General features: G+C 41.6%; 1 protein-coding gene across 1 annotated transcript in view; it reads left to right on the top strand.

Moving 5' to 3' along the window:
• Positions 1 to 16,804, top strand: part of Derl1 (derlin 1) — a 32,923-nt gene extending 16,119 nt beyond the window's left edge. The window contains exons 3-8 of the mRNA XM_069991339.1: positions 3,610 to 3,674; positions 4,828 to 4,854; positions 6,022 to 6,117; positions 8,512 to 8,564; positions 10,695 to 10,805; positions 15,053 to 16,804. Of these exons, the coding sequence (XP_069847440.1) occupies positions 3,610 to 3,674; positions 4,828 to 4,854; positions 6,022 to 6,117; positions 8,512 to 8,564; positions 10,695 to 10,805; positions 15,053 to 15,188 (488 nt within the window). The 3' untranslated portion in view covers positions 15,189 to 16,804. The remainder of the gene's footprint in view (positions 1 to 3,609; positions 3,675 to 4,827; positions 4,855 to 6,021; positions 6,118 to 8,511; positions 8,565 to 10,694; positions 10,806 to 15,052) is intronic.
• Positions 16,805 to 18,522: the final 1,718 nt, after the last annotated feature.

The raw sequence follows: 18,522 nt of genomic DNA, 5'->3' as shown, positions 1-18,522 counted from the left end.
ATTTAAGGAAGGGAAGTAGACTGAGGGCACACAGGCTCTGACCACCATGTCACTGGCGGCAGGGAGGGTGACTTATAAATCTATAGAATATATGTCTTCCTCTCCCTATTTCTGATTGTATGTGATGGTGGTGATGGCTTTCTTAGCATTCTCCCTTCTGCTGGTATAACCTGACTCCCGCTTTCCCTTACTGCCAGGAATTGAACCCAGGGTCTTGCTCATGCTAGTCAAGTATCTAAAACAGTGATATTTAGTTAAATAAACCTTTATTATAGGAAAATGCCAAACAGATACAAACTAGAGAAAAAGGTTAATGATCCTTTTTTAAAAGTTGAGCTCAAATTTCCATAACATAAAATTAATTTTAAGTATTTTGAAGTGTATACTTCAGTGGATTTTCATGTATTCACAGTGTTAAAACAACCATCACCACAGTTTGATTCCAGAGTGTTTTCATTATTCCCCCAAAGATCCAGAGCAATTGGTTTTCATTGTCATCCCTCTAACCCTCTCACCTCTTCCCTTCTATGCTCTACCAACCATTAGTCTATTTGGTGTGGATTTGCCTATTTGAAACATTTTGTATGGCTTTTATGATTGGCTTCTTTCATTTAGCTTAAGAATTTATTTTTAAGTTCTTCTACATAGCATGTATTGGTGCTTAATTCTTTTTTATTGCCAGAAGGGTTGCATATATGACATGTTTAATACCATGTTTGGATTATTCATTGGTTGATTATAACTTGACTTGGATCCCTTTGTGGGTTATTATAAATAATGCCCCTTTGAACTTTAGGGTAGAGAGGAATTTGAGGAATTTCTCTAATTAACCCTCTTATTCTGCAGACAAGAAAACAGTGGTCGAGTATTGGTCACATGTTGCACAGATCGGAAAGCTATTTGGGATTAGACATCTAAGATGGAAGCCAGGTTTATTTTACCCTTTGATTTTTCTCATCTCTTTGGAGGTTCAAGTTAACATTTTGACACAATGTTTTCACCTGCATGTTTCCTGGGCTGGCTAAGTTGTTAAATGTATAGCATTTAAGTGTCAGCTTATTTCAAAGGTTTCTGATTTGAAATGGAAGACTATAATTTGATACTGGCTAATTATAGTTGCAAGCATGCCAAGTAGTTTGGTACTATAGGTTATGTGATGACAGTGTCTTAAGTACTCAATCTAAAGAATCCTTTGAAATCACAAAGCTAAGTAAGAGCCCATCAGAGAAACACAGCTATTATTAAAATTCTGTTTTGTTGGACTCTCAGCTCTCACTCATCTCAGTGATCCTCCAGCATTAGATCTTCTTTCCCTAGTTGAAGATGTTTTCGAGTAACGAGAGAAATAAAGATGAGTAGGAACACTTTTAGACACATCCTTTTGCCTTTCTAACAGTTTTAGAATTTTAAAAATTGATTAGCTGTATTGTGTAATGGTGGGTGGTATGAAGGGATGAAAGACGAAGGAGAACTTTTGAGCTGGGGTGACCTCATAGACATCTCTGTATCTTCACTGCTTGCTCTTTCTTCCTTTCCCTTCCTTCCTTCCTTCCTTCCTTCCTTCCTTCCTTCCTTCCTTCCTTCCTTCCTTCCTTCCTTCCTTCTTTCTTTCTTTTCTTTCTTCCTTTCTTTCTTTCATGGTGTGTATGTGTGTGTGTGTTTGTGTGCGTGCGCGTGTGTGTGCGTGTCTGTGTGCGTGTGCGTGCCAATCCTGGGGTTTGAACTCAGGGCTTGGGCCCTGTCCCTGAGCTTCTTCTTGCTCAAGGCTAGCACTCTACCACTTGAACCACAGGGCCACTTCTGCTTTTTTTCTGTTTCAGTGTTTTTTTGTTTTTTTCCCCTCTGTACTGAGGAATTGAACCCCGGGCTTCATGCATGCTAGGCAAGCACTCTACCACTAAGCTACCTTTCCAGCCTCTTTTTCTTAAAGTCACCCAGCTTGAAGGCATTAGAAATCATTCCCAGAAGAGAAAGCTGACAGTTTTTAAAAAAATGTATAATTTTGTTGCTATTATTAAGGTGTTATACAGAGGAGTTACCATTTCATAAGTCAGGTAATTAGTACATACTTTTTTTTTGGGGGGGTCCGGTCATGGGGCCTGAACTCTAGGCCTTGGCACTGTCCCTCAGTTCCTTAGCTCAAGACTAGTGCTCTACCACTTGAGCCACAGCGGCACTTCCGGCTTTTTTTCTTTTTGCTTATGTGGTGCTGAGGAATCGAACCCAGGGCCTCATGCATGCAAGGCAAGTGCTCTACCACTGAGCCACTTTCCCAGCCCCAGCACATACATTTTTTTGAGAAGACAGTGTCACCCCTTCTTTTGCTTTCCCCCAGTTGCCTCTTGTCCCTCTCCACATGTTCCATAGTTTATATTACACATAGTGTATACTGAATGGCATGATTAAGCTCGTGGTTTTTGATTATTCTTTTTTTTTTTTGGTCGGTTGTGGGGCCTGACCTTTGGGCCTGGGTGCTGTCCCTCAGCTCTTCAGCTCAAGAGTAGTACTCTACCACTTGAGCCATAGCGCCACTTCTGACTTTTTCTGCTTATGTGGTGCTGAGGAATTGAACCCAGGGAGTCATGCGTGCAAGGCAAGCACTCTACCACTGAGCCACCTTTCCAGCCCAAGTTTTTTATTATTCTTTCTACTAAGAAAACAGAGCCTGGCCAGTGGTGCAGTGACGTGAAGACTAAACTAGTGTTAGGCTTTGCTTCTAATAGCCATGTAACTTTGGTCATCTGTAGAAAGGGCTCACCTCACAGATGCAGTGTGAGGAATGAGCCAGAGGCTATGCAAGGGCTTGTACCCCCTTCTCTCTCATCATTTTCCTTTGTTAGAATGGAGGCTCCTACTGAACCTGCTAAGTATCTCAGCTCAACAAGGGGCTGTGTGTATATCTAATAGTAACGGTAGTAGTAATAGTAATGATAATAAGCATGGTGATGCCGGAGGAGATATATAATTGTAGGCAAAACAGACATGATTGCTGCCTGACAAAAGTGTGCAAGATTAATTCAGTCCCTGGGTGATTGTGGCCCACGAGGTCTTAGCCTCCTAGTATTACAAGCCCTGTAATCTCAGGAGGCTGACACCTAAGGATTGGGTTCAAAACCAGCCCAGGCAGACAGATTTTTGATCTCTGGTTCTATACCAGCCAAAAAAACCCTAGAAGTGATAGAGCAGTAGCCTTGAACAAAAAAGGTAAGAGAGAGTACAAAGATCTGAAAAAAGAAAAAGAAAAGTGCATTTATGGGTCATGATAGAGACTGTAGGAAAGACTAGTAGGTCAGGAATGAATTGAAGGGGACCCCACTGGTATTGGGATGGGTTCAGGAGCTCTGGAATTGACTCCTCCCATTGAGGCTCTTTTATTTAGCCCATGGCAGGCAGAGTGTGTAACTTATTGGAGTACATAAATTAATCTTATATTGACTCAGATGACTGGTTCAGGGCTTCATTGGCATGGTATTGAAAAAATTCACTTTCTTGAGGGGAGTGGTTTTTAACTACTGTTATTTGTTTTTCTCTAAAGTTTTTAAAGGTGTTTCTCTCCATACTTTGCTCCAAAGTTCTGGACCATGACATTTGGCTTATTTTTGTTCCTAGGAGCTTTTGATGGAAGGCCAGCAGACTATTTATTTATGCTTCTCTTTAACTGGATTTGCATCGTGGTATCCTTCAGTATTTCAGCCTGAAATAAACCAGTTTTGTTTTTTTCCCCCAGGTTTGGGGAAATAGAGTATTCTCTAAGTTCAAATTACAGCATTTGCATTTATATATATATCTCCAGTTAGTAATTAAGAATATATTTTTTTAAAGCTATAGTAAACCCTTTAGGCTTTGAGTGCTAACACTCGCTGGTGCCCTGTGGGAGTTTTCCACATTTGGTTGGGTTTATTACTGTTTCCGCATGTTGTTCTTAGTTCTGTGTGTTCTCATCAGTGACAGCTTGGTGAGTGAAGCACAGAGATTTTGTGCCATGAGACAACTTTTGAAATTTCCAGCTCTTGTCACAAAATTAATTTATAAGCATACTTATTTTCTGATTCTGTTGCTGTCTGTCTTTTGGGGTTCTAAGCAGTAGTGATTCAGTCCCTTTGTAAAATACCCTAGGAGCAGATTTTCTGTGCTTTGTATCAGCTGAAGTTGTTAGCACCCTTCCAACTACAGGGCTCTTTCCCCTGTGGGAAGACAACAGAAAGGACTTCATGGTTCAAGTCCTGGCAGAGTTGGTAAGCTTCACAATTGCTACTGGATTCAGCTTTTATGTCAATGTGGCCAGCAGCTAGAAAATGGAAGCCATTGGCCTTCATCCATGCTGTGTAGATCCCTGAGTTGAACAGAATCATTATTTCAGAAGCACAGAATTTTCATTCTAGTTGAAGAAGAAATGCTATACCAGTGGTGAGGCTGGGGAAGAGGATTATAGGTCCCTAACCCAGTCGTGCTGAGGCTGTTAATTTCCATACCTTGTAGTAGGCCCTAATAGAGTATTCATAATGAAGATCATTAGGATCTTTGTATTCTAGGATGACTTAAGGACTCTGAATAACAAAAAAGTACTTTCCTTTATAATAGTGCAGTGAAATTAACTTAGGGGAGATAAGCAGATCAGCCTCAGGTACTTCTTATTGGATCTTTAAAAAATTTTTAGTTTGATTTAATGAAAAATAATTTTAAGTAGTTGTACAAAGGGGTTTCAGTTCAACAATCAGAATATGAGTTCAGTGCATCTTGATCAGTGTCACCCCTTCTATTGTTCTTCCCCCTTTCCCAGTCCCATCCCATCCATATTATATTGGATCTTTAACTTTACAAACCAAGATTACTGGCTTAGCAATGGATATGCAGGTAAGTGTCCCTTTAAACTATTTATATATTTTAATGTGTTTCAGTCTCAAAATTAATAGCCTTTTGATGTTGAAATCACATTAACTGGTTAAGTGTGTGTTATTCTGAACTTGTAGCTGTTTTTATTATTTTTTGGGGGGGGGGTCCAGTCATGGGGCCTGAACTCTGGGCCTGGGCGCTGTCCCTCAGCTCTTCAGCTCAAGGCTAGCACTCTATCACTTGAGCCACAGCGCCACTTCCGGCATTTTTTTCCTGCTTATGTGGTGCTGAGGAATCGAACCCAGGGCCTCATGCATGCAAGGCAAGCACTCTACCACTGAGCCACCTTCCCAGCCCAGCTGTTATTATTTTGAAGATCTTTTTTTTCTTCTTGTCGATCATGGGGCTTGAACTCAGGGCCTGAGTGCTATCCCTCAGGTCTTTAGCTTAAGACTGGCGCTCTGCCACTTTAGCCACACACCACTTTCAGTTTTCTGGTGGTTAATTGGAGATAAGTCTCATGGACTTTCTTGCCCAGCCTGGCTTTGAACCGTGATCTTCAGATCTCAGCCTCCTAAGTAGCTAGGATTACAGGCATGAGCCGCCAGCACCCAGCTTGAAGATCTTAAAAATCAGTTAAATGTTTGAAGGGCTTACATGAGTTACCTAAAGCATTGCTTTTCCTGCTCACTTGTGCTTCAGTATTATGTTTGGACACTGAGAATAGCAGGAGTTGAGATTGGGAGTGTGACATGCATGAGGCCCTGGGCCTAATCTCCAGCACTATAAGAGAGAAAGAAGGATGAGGGAGAGGGAAGGGAGAGAAAGGGAAAAGAAAGGATAGAGAAAATACAAATAATGGCAGTGGTTATGCAATATATCGTAGGCATGTGTGAAGGTATGTATTCCCTAAAAATTATGTGGTAAGTAAAGCCTGTATTTTGCAGATAACAGCTTGACTTATGCTCCTGAATCATTCTAAAATGTATTTTATTATAGGATTTTTAGGATTCATATGTGACAAATTAAATAATAGGATCAGTCTATAGTTCTGCTTAGTTGTATTTCCTTTGGCTTTTTGAATACCCACGCAAGAATGTTTTTACAGAGAAATGAATCAAAATACCTACCATACCTCCTTTCTCCATGCTCTTGGAGCTTGATTTGACATGTTGACTTCTTTTGCAGTTGCTGATGATTCCTCTGATCATGTCAGTACTGTATGTCTGGGCCCAGCTGAACAGAGACATGATTGTATCATTTTGGTTTGGAACACGATTTAAGGTACTTTACATTGGTGGGGAAGACTTGTCATTTGTTTTTGCAGAAATCCCTCTCTCCAGCCCAGAGATGTACTTTCTGACTCGTCCAGAAGAGGTCACTACAGAGCAGTGTACCATAGGCAAGCTCTTTTTCCCCTCTATAGTCCCACTCTGAGCCAAAGGTTGGCTGACCACTGTTGCTTCCCTGCCCCCTCCATACCTCAGGCTCCTGGAGAATGTTCCTGAGTGATCTTATGTGTGGGGGTAATAAAAATAGATGGAAAGATGCTTATGTGAAATCCTGGGACTTTAAAAATCACTTTTTTCCCCTCATGATCCCGAGGCTTGAACTCTGGGCCTGAGTGCTGTCCCTGAGCTTCATTTGCTCAAGGTTAGTGTATACTAACCTTGTGCCATGTCCAGCCTTTTCCAAGTAGTTTATTGGTGATAAGAGTCTCAAGGAGGGCTGGAAAGGTAGTTCAGTGGTAAGAGTGCTTGCCTTGCATGGATGAGGTCCTGGGTTTGATTCCTCAGTACCACATAAGCAGGAAAAGCTGGAAGTGGCACTGTGGTTCAAGTGGTAGAGTGCTAGCCTTGAGCTGAGGAGCTGAGGGACAGCGCCCAGGCCCAGAGGTCAGGCCCTCCCGACTGACCAAAAAAAAAAAAAAAAGAGTCTCATAGACTTTCCTGCCTGGGCTAGCTTTGAACTACAGTCCTCAGATATCAACCTCCTAAGTAGCAAGTATTAACAAGTGCCTGGCTTAAAATCACTTCTTATCACTCCCTCACTCTGTATTATATTTTTAATACTTCAGCCAAAATAGATTTTTTTTTGCCTTAAACATTACCTGATCTCACAATACTCTCTTCTTCATATAAATGTACCCGTTATCTATTATGTGACAGAACATATTTCTTCTTCTTTTTTTTTTTTGGTGCCAGTATTGGAGCTTGAACTTAGGGCCTGGGTGGCATCCCTTAGGTTTTTCTGCTCAAGGCTGGTACTATACTACTTGAGCCATGCCTCCACTTTGGCTTTTTGGTAGTTAACTAGAGATGAGAGTCTGATGGGTTTTCCTTTCAGGTTGGCTCTGAACTAGTCCTCAGATCTCAGTCTTCTGAGTAGCAAGGATTATAGGCATGAGCCTCTAGTGTCCATCTTGAACATATTTTTGAGTTTCCTTCCTGAATTAGTCTTAGCTTTGGGCTCTTGTAGGGCTTTGTGTTCCTTTTATAGTGTCTTTAACATCGTTTAACCATAAAGCTATGTATGTATAACCTTCTATTAGTTTATGAAGTTCTTTGAAATACTCGTTAACTTTTGGTTTGGGGCTCAGATACTGTATTCATAATTTGGGAGTGTATTCGTTCAAGATCTCAATGGTAACAGTTTACTGGCTGGAGTCTTTAGTGTGATTCTATTGTGGGTTATATTTTTACAAGCATCCATGGGATACTTGTCTATTTTTTTAAATTTTAATTAGATTTTTATTTAAGTAGTTGTACAAAGCAGTTGCCATTCAACAAAGCAGTTAATGAATACAAGGAATCTTGATTGATAATCATCTCTTTTAGCATTCCCTCATCCCTCTCAACCCTACCCCTCCCCTTAGTTTTCTTAATTTTGTAGGATGTGCATTGAATTTTATGACTGCATTCTCCTCCCTTCTCTCCCATTTGTCAGGTCATATATTACTTTTGAACTCTTTACCATATTCTATCATTACATCTACAAATACACAGATAAGTGTACTTTTAGGTAGGAAGTTTTGTTGTTGGTTGTGAGGCTCAAACTCAGAGCCTGGGTGCTACCCCAGACCTTTTTTGATGAAGACTAGCACTCTACTACTTTGAGCCACAGCTCCACTTCCAGTTTTCTGGTGGTTAATTGGAGATAAGAGTCTCACAGACTTTCCTGCCTGGACTGACTTTCCTGTCTGGACTGGATTTGAGCTGCAGTCCTCAGATCTCAGACTCCTGAGTAGTTAGGATTATAGACACGAGCCACCAGTGCCCCAGGCTTAGATAGAAACTTTTTTTTTTTTTGGGTCCGGTTGTAGGGCCTGAACTCTGTGCCTGGGTGCTGTCCCTCAGCTCTTCAGCTCAAGGCTAGCGCTCTACCACTTGAGCCACAGTGCCACTGCCGGCTTTTTTCTTTTTGCTTATGTGGTGCTGAGGAATCGAACCCAGGGCCTCAGGCATGCAAGGCAAGCGGTCTACCACTGAGCCACCTTCCCAGCCCCAGATAGAAACTTTTAAGTACAGTAGAAATGATGCTAGATTGATGGCAAAATTTTGCAATGATTTTCCAAGAACTTTACATAAAGCTCTTGTCAGTATGTCTTTCCCCATTTTAGTCCTCCTGCTGTATCTTCTTCAGGTATAGCTGTTTACATTTGTATATATTTCTTCCTAGGCCTGTTATTTGCCTTGGGTTATTCTTGGATTCAACTATATCATTGGAGGCTCGTAAGTGATAATCAGTTTATTTAATTGGAGACCAATCCTTAGATAACTTGGATTATTACCTTCTTTTTCTAATCTCTTATAAACTTAATAAAGCTGTTCACTGTTGAGGTCTTAGAACCTTATACTTACAGAATAATTGCATTTTGATGTAATTGTTTAAGTTGGAGGGCCTCAGACACACATAATATTGGATGGTTATAATTGTTAGCTCATCATTAGACGTAGTACACTTCTGTATTGTGAGTGTTTGAACAAACATGTACTTCTGGATTCACTATATCCATATACATACCTGGGCAAACGGAGACTTAATTTGTGTCTGAGACTTAATCTGTGTCAACTTTAAAAAGCTGTCTATGAAATTAGTACATTTAGTGTTTTAAAGGCATTTCCAGAATGCTTTGGAAATTGCTCACCGTTACACAAATGTAATCTCTCAGAAGTAGTTTTGTAAATTTTTATGTGGTTTATTTAATTAATTTATTTTTTGGGCCAGTCCTGGGGCTTGGGCACTGTCCCTGAGCCTATTTGTGCTCAAGGCTGACATTCTACCAGTTGAACCACAGTGCCACTTCTGGTCTTTTCTCAGTAGCTAATTGGAAGTAAGAGTCTCAGGAACTTTCCTGCCTGGGCTGGCTTCAAACCAGATCTCAGTCCTCAGATCTCAGCTGCCTGAGCAGGATTACAGGCATGAACCACTGACACCTGGCAATTTTGTAAATTTTGTAAGTAGGTGGATGGTACAAAAGTTTTGGTCAAGCAGGATTTAAGTTCTAGTCTCTTGGTTAGAATTAGACTGGAGATTTAGGAAATCTTTTTTTTTTTTTTAATTTTTATTGTAAAGATACTATACAGAAGGTTACAGTTACATGAACAAGGTAATGAGTACACTTCCTATTGAGCATTGTTACCCCCCTCCATTGTTTTCCCCCTACCTTCCAGGAAATCTTTTTATGTATCTAGTCAGAATGTTAAATGAGGCCATCAAGATGCAGCTATTCTAAGAGCTCTCATTTATTACACTACAAAATAGTTTTTAGAATCTAGTAGAGGGCTGGGAAGGTGGCTCAGTGGTAGAGCGCTTGCCTTGCATGCCTGAGGCCCTGGGTTCGATTCCTCAGCACTACATAGGCAAAAAGAAAAAATCCGGAAGTGGTGCTGTGGTTCAAGTGGTAGAGCGCTAGCCTTGAGCTAAAGAGCTGAGGGACAGTGCCCAGGCCCAGAGTTCAGGCCCCACGACTGGACCTAAAAAAAAAAAAAAACCAAAACAAAACAACAAAAAAAGAATCTAGTAGATCCTAATGTTTCACATTCTTCGTATTTCTGATGTTTGCTGTGTGTTATCCTGACTTCTTCCTCAAGTTAATAGGGAGAAGTGAATGAGTTGATCAGACATTTTTTTTTTTTTTTTTTTTTTTTAAACATAGCATGTTCAGGGCTTGGTAACACTGCTTGCTCTCCCACCTAGTAGGGCAGACTCAGAGTTTGCAGATGGTGAACTGCCCTGGCGGGAATCAGGTTTCAGGTGAAGACAAAGAAGGGTATGTAATAGTAGCAGTGTCTCCATGAAATTCTGTAACCTTTAGCCCTGGGAAACCTGAAGCAGGTCATCATTTATTTTAGTATGCAGGGTGCGGGTCAGCTTTCATAAGTAATCTCTGGTGTCTCACACTGAAGGATACTTCAGAGGCCAGAGAAGTATGTAATGGCTCCAGAAACAGGAGAATAGCCATTTATTGTCTGTCTTGCCATTACCGCCATGCTCTTCTCTTGTACCCTGCATGTCTTTGCCTCTGTTTTATAAATATAGCACTGAAAGAACTCAGAAGTTGACTTTGCAGTTTCTCCAACTCCTGCAGCATGTAGTAGCCAAAACAGTGTTCTGAGGACAGGCAGAGGTTTGAAGGAGGTATCAGAGGGACTACTGGCTCATCAGGCCTGATTTTCCCTCTGTCTTGGAGTGCATTTGTCACTCATACTGTAAGAGTGCCTACTGTAAGCTGTCACCTAGCCTTCACAGATGTAATGGGTTGCAATGAAGGACCTCTTTCTCATGCTAATAGTTAAAACTGGGTACATCTCACTTTATTACTTGAGTGGACTTAATCTAATTTGGTTCTCTGTTTGCAGGGTAATCAATGAGCTAATTGGAAATCTTGTTGGACATCTATATTTCTTCCTAATGTTCAGATACCCAATGGACTTGGGTGGAAGGAATTTTCTGTCTACACCTCAGTTTTTGTAAGTGTTCCCTCCCTCTCTGAATAGTTCTCATGTTGTCTATAGTCTCAAGGAGTTGATTTACTACTCTGTTTAAGGGAGAAATGTGGATGAATCAAAGACTTAGTGTGGCCACACAGTTATGAAGACCGACCGGCAGTGAAGCCACATGGGTTAAACATGGGTTAAACCCATGAGGTATTTGCTGCAACTCCAGGGTGCTGAGCAGCAGGATGGGGATGTATAAAGAAAGGGGTGGTGGTGTGCTTTTTCGTGGAAAATCAGGTTTACCCATGATGACAGCTTAGGAAGGGTAAATTAGTTCATTGGTTGGCAGTTTCAAAATCTCACTGTTTTGATTTTTTGAGATGGTGTCTGGGTATGTATTATGTAGTCTGGCTTAGTCTTGAACTTGAAATCCTCCTGAGTGCTGGGGTTACATACATGTAACCATCATGCCTGGGTTTGAATATTTTGCAGACTGTTGACCCTTTGGGAGTATGCTTTTTGAGATACTGGGAAAGTTATTTAAAAAGCCTCTTAGTGTGTAGGTTGAGGGGCTCCCCTGTCTTCACAGACTGTCGGTAGCATGGTGGTAGGCACTCTGTAAATTAGAGCCATGTGCCATATTCCTAATGTGAGGGGTGGGGGGCTGATGAGCCGAGAAGTAGAGCTCACACACTTGAGTATGTAAGTAGCATGGCCATTCTGTCAGCCAAGCAAAAGGCTGTTCAGGAAGGGACCAGTTAAATCACCATCTGGATGTCACAGCCTGCCTGACAATCACGCCTAATAATCTCATGTTGGGGCTATGCAATAATCGCTTGCATTTAAAGTCTTAAAAGCAAAAATCAGTTCCCTCAAAGTCACTCCTTTGCATCCTGCTCATTTTAATGTTTTGTAGTTCTGTTATTTTCCTAAGGGGTCAGTGAAAGCAGTAAAACTTAAGTCTTAAGTGGGTCCCCTCCCCTCCCTCTGTACATATTTGTAGAAGACTTTAATTGTGGACTATAAAATACGGAAAAAATACATTGTTGGTGTGTGTGTGTGTGTGTGTGTGTGTGTGTGTGTGTGTGTGTGTGTGTGTGTGTGTGTGTGTGTGTGTGTGTGTGTGTGTGTGTGTGTGTGTGTAAAACTTGTGCCTTCAGGCTGAAAACAAAGACAAATGACCAATCTGCTTTCTAATTATCAAAGGATACAATAACAGCAGGCTTGAATTTCTGATCTAGGGTTATCTAGTAGAATGGCAGATGCACCAACTTACAAAAGCTTGTGCTTTAGAGACCACCCAACAGTTATTTTACTTTAAGTGGCTATTTTCTGACTTAACAGCTCATAGCTATTTCTCAGTTGTGGAGAGTGGTGTCCAGGATTCTCATGGCAGAATCAGTAGCCCCCCCGGAGCCTGCCTTCCACTTGAGCTTTCTCTGTTGTTGGAAGCCCTTCTGTTAAAATTTGCATAAAGATCAGATGACAAAATGTAGCTCCTTGCAAAAGCAGTAACTGCTTTGAAATTACCATACATTTTTGTTGATTATGTATAATTGGGTATCTTTTTATACTAATTACTTGCATTTAATTTCACTATTCGCTTAAGCAAGGGAGCTGGCTTCTGTATTGTCTTAGAGTAGGTAGCAAAGCAAGATAACCACAGTATTGCCTTTTTCACTTGTTCTGCTTTATTATGGACTTTGGAGAAATATTATTGTACAAGTAGTCAGAGATTGTCCATTCAGTGTTTGGATTTAGTGATAAAGCTGTATTTAAAACATTTTTTTGGAGATAGTAGCCTAGGTTGATAAAGAACTTGATACACTCCTACCTCAGTGTCCCGAGTGTTACTCTTCTACTCAGTGTCCCAAGTGCTGGAATTACAGATGTACACTACCATGCTTGGCTTTACACTTGTTTAAATGTGAAGAGTTGAATTGTAGAGTTCTAAGATGATTGGTATTCTGCATTCCATTTATAAAAGTAGTTCTTCCATATAGTTAATTTTCTGGTATATGCCTGTAATCCCAACTACTTAGGAGGTAGAGATAGGAGACTGTGGTTCTTAGGCCTGTCCATACAGAAGTTAGAAAGATCCTGTGTCAGAAACAAGCAGGGCATAGTAGCACACATCCATGGTCCCAGCTACTCTGGAAAATAATAAAAATTGAGGCCAGTTGAGGTGAAAAGTACAAAACCTCACCTGAAAAAAAAAAAAAAAGGCAGAAGAACTCAAGTGGTAGAGCGCTTGAGACCCTTTCAGCTCCAGTAACAAAAAGAACAGGAAAGTAGGGAAGGGAAAGAAGATGAAGGTTTCAGGTTGATAGAAGCAGATGAGGACTCAGGTCACCTGTTCACTGCTGTCTTACTCCATTCTACTGCTCAGGAGGCATTGAATATAATAAGGAGTGAGTGTGCCAGCCCAAATCTTTTCACTTAGTCTTGCCTCAGTTTCCTTGTAAAACAAGGATAATATAGCTGGGTGCCATGGCATATGCCTGTAATTCCAGCTACTTCAGAGGCTGAGGCAGGAGGTTCTCAAGTGCAAGGTCAGCCTGGGCAACTTTAGCAAGGAAAACCCTGTCTCATGATAACATTTCCAAAACAAAACAAAACAAACCCCACTTGCCTAGTGCCTATGGCGCTGTCCTAAAGAAAGCAGGGCTGTGATGGAAGTGTCCTGTTCTTAGGATTGCTGTGGAGTTCAGATGAGTTTGCGAACAGCAGTGCCTGGTATCAGGTAACTAACTGCATGCTGAATGATAAGGTTATACAATAGGTGCTCATCAGGCTGAGGTGTGGAAAGTCACCTGATATGTTTAACTCTTGAGTGCTTCAGAGTATTTTTAAATGTTTTTGTTGTTATTATAAAAATGATGTACAGAGTGATTGTAGTTGCATACGTCAGCTAATGAGTATTTTTTTTTTGACAAGGTTACCCCTTCCCCTCACTCCAGAGTATTTTTTAATTAATTAATTAAGGTCCAGAACTGAGACTTGAACTCTGGGCCTTGTGCTCTCATTCAGCGTTTTTGTTTACAGCTGGCATACTGCCACTTGAGCCACACCTCTACTTCCCAAGACCAGTTTAAACAGGAGTGTCAGTTCTTACTCTCCTCCTCCAAGCCAAGTATCATAGGCTTAAACAGATTTTAATTTACTAATAATTAGGCAAGGAAGGGAAATAGTTGCAATGTACTATTGAGAGCATAGACTTAGGTTTAAATTTGTTTTGCTGTTCTGAGACTCCAATTTATTAATTTGTGCAATGAGGAATCAAATCATGTAACCCTTTTCAGCCTTAGCTTTCCCACTATATGTGAGATGGGAAGAAAGATGATGAATAAGCTTTAAAAACAACACACACACACACACACACACACACACACACACACACACACACACACACACACACACACACACACACACACACACACACACACACACACACACACACACACACACACACACACACACACACACACACACACCTTCCTTCTACCCAGAAGAAAGATGATGAATAAGCTTTAAAAACACCCAGTACACACCCCTTCTAACACACACACACACACACACACACACACACACACACACACACACACACCTTCCTTCTACCCAGAAGAAAGATGATGAATAAGCTTTAAAAACACCCAGTACACACCCCTTCTAACACACACACACACACACACACACACCCCTTACCTTCCTTCTATCCGGAAGATGATGAATAAGCTTTAAAAACACCCAGCACACACACACACACCCCTTCTAACACACACACACATCTTCCTTCTACCTTCCAGACAGAAAGCCTTTTCTCCATGTTTCCTTGATGAACTCAACTGAGAGGGAGCTTGAGTTCAAGGCTTGCAGTCTGTGGATCTATCCTCTGAAAGTGAATTTATTTTGTGTTCTTTGATTCCATTTGATCCATGTTTAGATACACTAAGATGCTTTTGGTCGTTCATTCTGGCTGTTGGCTGTGGGTGTAATCTTTTTGTTTCCATACTGTTCTGCATGAATTGCTTTCATAATCAGTAAAAAAATGTTTAGAGTGTGAATTTAACTGAAAACTTGATAAAGCTAAGGCGCAGGAAAAGCAAGTGCCATCTGTGGTGGGGGTACTGCATTAAGTATTTTGAAAAAGCAGAGCTAAGTAAGACATTGTTCCTGGCCTCTTTCAACATGACAGGTGCCTTGGGAACATCCAGGAGAGGAAATGGTGTGGAAGTGACCTTGTGCTCTTCTCTGCCTTTGTTTCCCCTTCTGTGCTCCAGATACCGCTGGCTGCCCAGCAGGAGAGGAGGAGTGTCAGGATTCGGTGTACCCCCTGCTAGCATGAGACGCGCTGCCGATCAGGATGGAGGCAGGAGACACAACTGGGGCCAGGGCTTTCGGCTTGGAGACCAGTGAGGAGCAGCCTCTGGCCTGCCTGCCAGGCGCGCCACGCCGTCGGCCATGGTTCCTCCCAGTGCTGGGTTGCCTAGCGACTGAGTCCTCCTGCCACTCTTGGACCTGACCCACACTGAATGTAGTCTTTCAGTATGAGACAAAAATCCTTTTAAGTCCTGAAGGAAAATACAAGTGTTCCTCAAGTTTCATGATTCTCATTCAAGTCCTTACTGCTATGAAGAACAAATATCAATCATCCAAATTTCAAAACTGACTCTTTTTTTGGTGTTTCCTCCTCTTCCCTTTCCATCTGAATAATGGGTTTTTTAGCAATTCCTCATCTGCTGTCACCCAGCTGGGCATCTGGGCTTGGGTTACCAAAGCCTGTTGACGGAGTCTTCCCTCTTCCTATACACATGCCTCCTTCCTTTTCCCAGCTTCCAGAGATACACCTAGGGGGAGGTGCCCATCAAATAGTTCTGTCTTTGACAAACTCATATTTATTGACTTGCCAAAGCTTGGTCACAGAGAACATACACAGTTGCTTTCCTGTTTAGTGGCGGAACGGTAGCAGGGGAGAAGACTGAAGCACTTGTGTCTACCTGACTGCGGCTGCCACCATTTGCCACCTCGTCAGGTGTTTTTATAAAAAGAAGCACCATTTTGTTAGTGAGTGCCTGGTCAGTTATTGATGAGTTCCAAGGGTTGTTGCTAGCCTTTTTTTTCCCCCCTCCCTGAATGATGGAAACTAGTAGAGTTGCTTTTGAAGCAGAGGTTAGGTTGAAACGGGTGGACATGACCCGTCAGTGCTTCCTGGGCAGAGCACACTGGCTTGTGTACCCAGAGGAATTGTATTGTGTTTGGAGATAACTGAGATCACATTGGCCCCAGAGAGAGGCTTCTGGCATGGATTCAAGCTCACTCCCGTTCAATGGATGTGTGTTCACTTTTGTAGGTGGAGGGAAGAACCTCAGACCTGATTAAAATTGATTTTTCCCTGACGCCCACCCCTTACCCCCCCTTTTTTTTTTTTTTTTTGTCAAGCATTAATTGTGAGGGAAGTACAGTTCTTTTATATGTGGCTGAGTTTTTAAAGCTAATCTCAGCACATCTGAATGAATCACACATAATTGGGGGTTGTAATGGCTTTAGAATCATTTGCGTCTAAAGGTCTCTTCTAATTTTGAGTCACGAATGTACATGCTTTGCAAATCGGACCAGCTTGAATACCTACAACTCCCTTTTCATAGATGGACTCTTTCCATCAGAACTCAGCTCATCACCAAATAAAATTATCTGAAGGCTACAGTGTTTCATACAGTTACTTTATGCTTCATCTGAAAGCAGACTGCTGGGAGCAGTTGGGAGTGGCTATCATACTTGAGTAGGTCGTGAACATTTTGGTCATTTCTTTTTCAGGAATTGTGCTCTAACAGTATGACTGTCCTTTCCCCTTTATTAAACTGTGATGTGTGTTACTCTGGGAAATGGGAGTTTGGAAAGAGCTTCTCACCTTTAATAAAGTTTGTGTGAACCTCTTCATATTTGTATGGCAAAATAGGAGGTGAGGATTGTCTGAACCTAAACTTTCATGTTCCCCTATTGACCTGTGGCTTTAATAAAATGTACTTATAAAATTCTAGAAGCCATACTTCCTGTTACATTGCATGTATACTCAAACTGCATGGTGGAAAGTCCTGCGTGAAGAGGATTCTAATGGTAAGTGCTTTTATTAATCTGACTGCCTGAGAGCAGGGTTTTTTTCCCCCTTCTATTCCCCTCATTGGTACAACTTGTACTTTAAAGTGTTTAACTTTGTGGGACGTTGGTGGCTTATACCAGTAATCCTTGCTACTCACTCCTCAGGAGGCTGAAATCTGAGGATCACAATTCAAAACCAGCCCAGGCAGGAATGTCCATAGGACTCTTATCTCTACTTAACCATCAAAAAAGCCAGAAATGGAGTTGTGGCTCAATGGTAGAGCACTAGCCTTGAGCAAAAAGGTCAGGAACAGCACCCCAGCCCTGAGTTCAAGCCCCATGACCAGCACTAAAAAAAAAAAAAGGAAAGAAAAAGTATAACTTGAAGTGTCTGTACCTCTGCTCTACTGGCCCTTTTCTGAACATTTATATAATCAATTTTTGCTGGTAAAGGAATATAGTAGACGTATAGCTGGGAAAAGGATGTAGGATTTCTGGGGTTTTCAGTTGAATGACTTAGGATGCTTTTGAATTTTGGGATAGGAGTTATCTGACGATAGTATGCTGCTCTCTAGCTTTTCTAGACCTGCCCCGGCACCCCATAGTTCTGAGTTTTGAAACTTTATAGAATTAATGTACTTATTTGTCATGTTGGAGCCAGACTATTCCTGAGCTGCTTTTGTCTTGAGCATGAACCTTCTGAGTCTGTATCCCAAGACAGGACAATGAAAAGAAGCAGGGCTCTGTCTCCTTTTTCTTCCTGTTTATTGGGGAAAAATTGGGACAATAGGAGGAAAGATCTTGCACATTGCCACTGTCTTGGTCTAAGCTGCCTTTTCAACACTATCCAATAACAGGCAGTGTTGCAGTTGCCAATATCTTTGTTCACTGCAGGCTGCTGGTTGAAGTCCTTCCTCTTTTACATTTTTAGTAGTAGCAACACTGAGTCACAGACTTTAGCCCTTGGGAAATACTACTCTTCCTGGAGTTTCACTGTTACTGCTTCAGAGGCTGGGCTGAGCGAATGTGTTTGCAAGGCAGTTTCCTCAGTTGCTTTCTAGTAGTGGCTCTGGAAGGCTGGGATTGGAGTTGGGAGTAGTATCATATCTGTGGTTCCTTTATGTGTGTGATTTAAGTTCAGGGTATTTCATCCTTTCAGTTCTGTTCTTCCTCCTGTTGGGATGTTAATACTCTGTTTTGTAAGGATTGATTTAGGTTTCCGTGGCTATCCCAGTCTGTACAGGAGAAGCAGTTAGTCTTTTTTTTTTTTTTGACAGGGCTGTGTAAGCTAGTCCAGCTAGCCTTGAAATCCCAATTCTCCTGCCTGAACTGCCTGAGTGCTTTGATTACATGCAAACCACCACCACACTCAGCTCACCTGGGGACTTTGAAAAAATGAAAATATCTTGTGTCATTCTCAGTAACTTTAAAGTTCCTAGTGATTCTGATACTTCACTGGATTTGGGAACTCATGTCTAAGGCAATACATTTTTCAGAGAAAGGATTGTAGAGCTCACTGAGATTGTTACTTAAGCAGCTAGAAGGTACTGAAGGTAGGCCTTTACTGTCTCTTCAGCTGTAAAGGCAGCAAGCGATGCTAGCAGGACATGGTCTGCCCTTGGGGGGTGGGGGGGTGCACTTTCTGTTGAGGCTG

The sequence above is a fragment of the Dipodomys merriami genome, unplaced genomic scaffold (genome assembly GCF_024711535.1).
Source record: "Dipodomys merriami isolate MVZ:Mamm:240054 unplaced genomic scaffold, mDipMer1.0.p SCAF_4, whole genome shotgun sequence".
Taxonomy (NCBI): Eukaryota; Metazoa; Chordata; class Mammalia; order Rodentia; family Heteromyidae; genus Dipodomys; species Dipodomys merriami.
The sequence above is the reverse complement of the archived record's forward strand: the minus strand, read 5'-3'. Positions and strand labels throughout refer to the sequence as shown.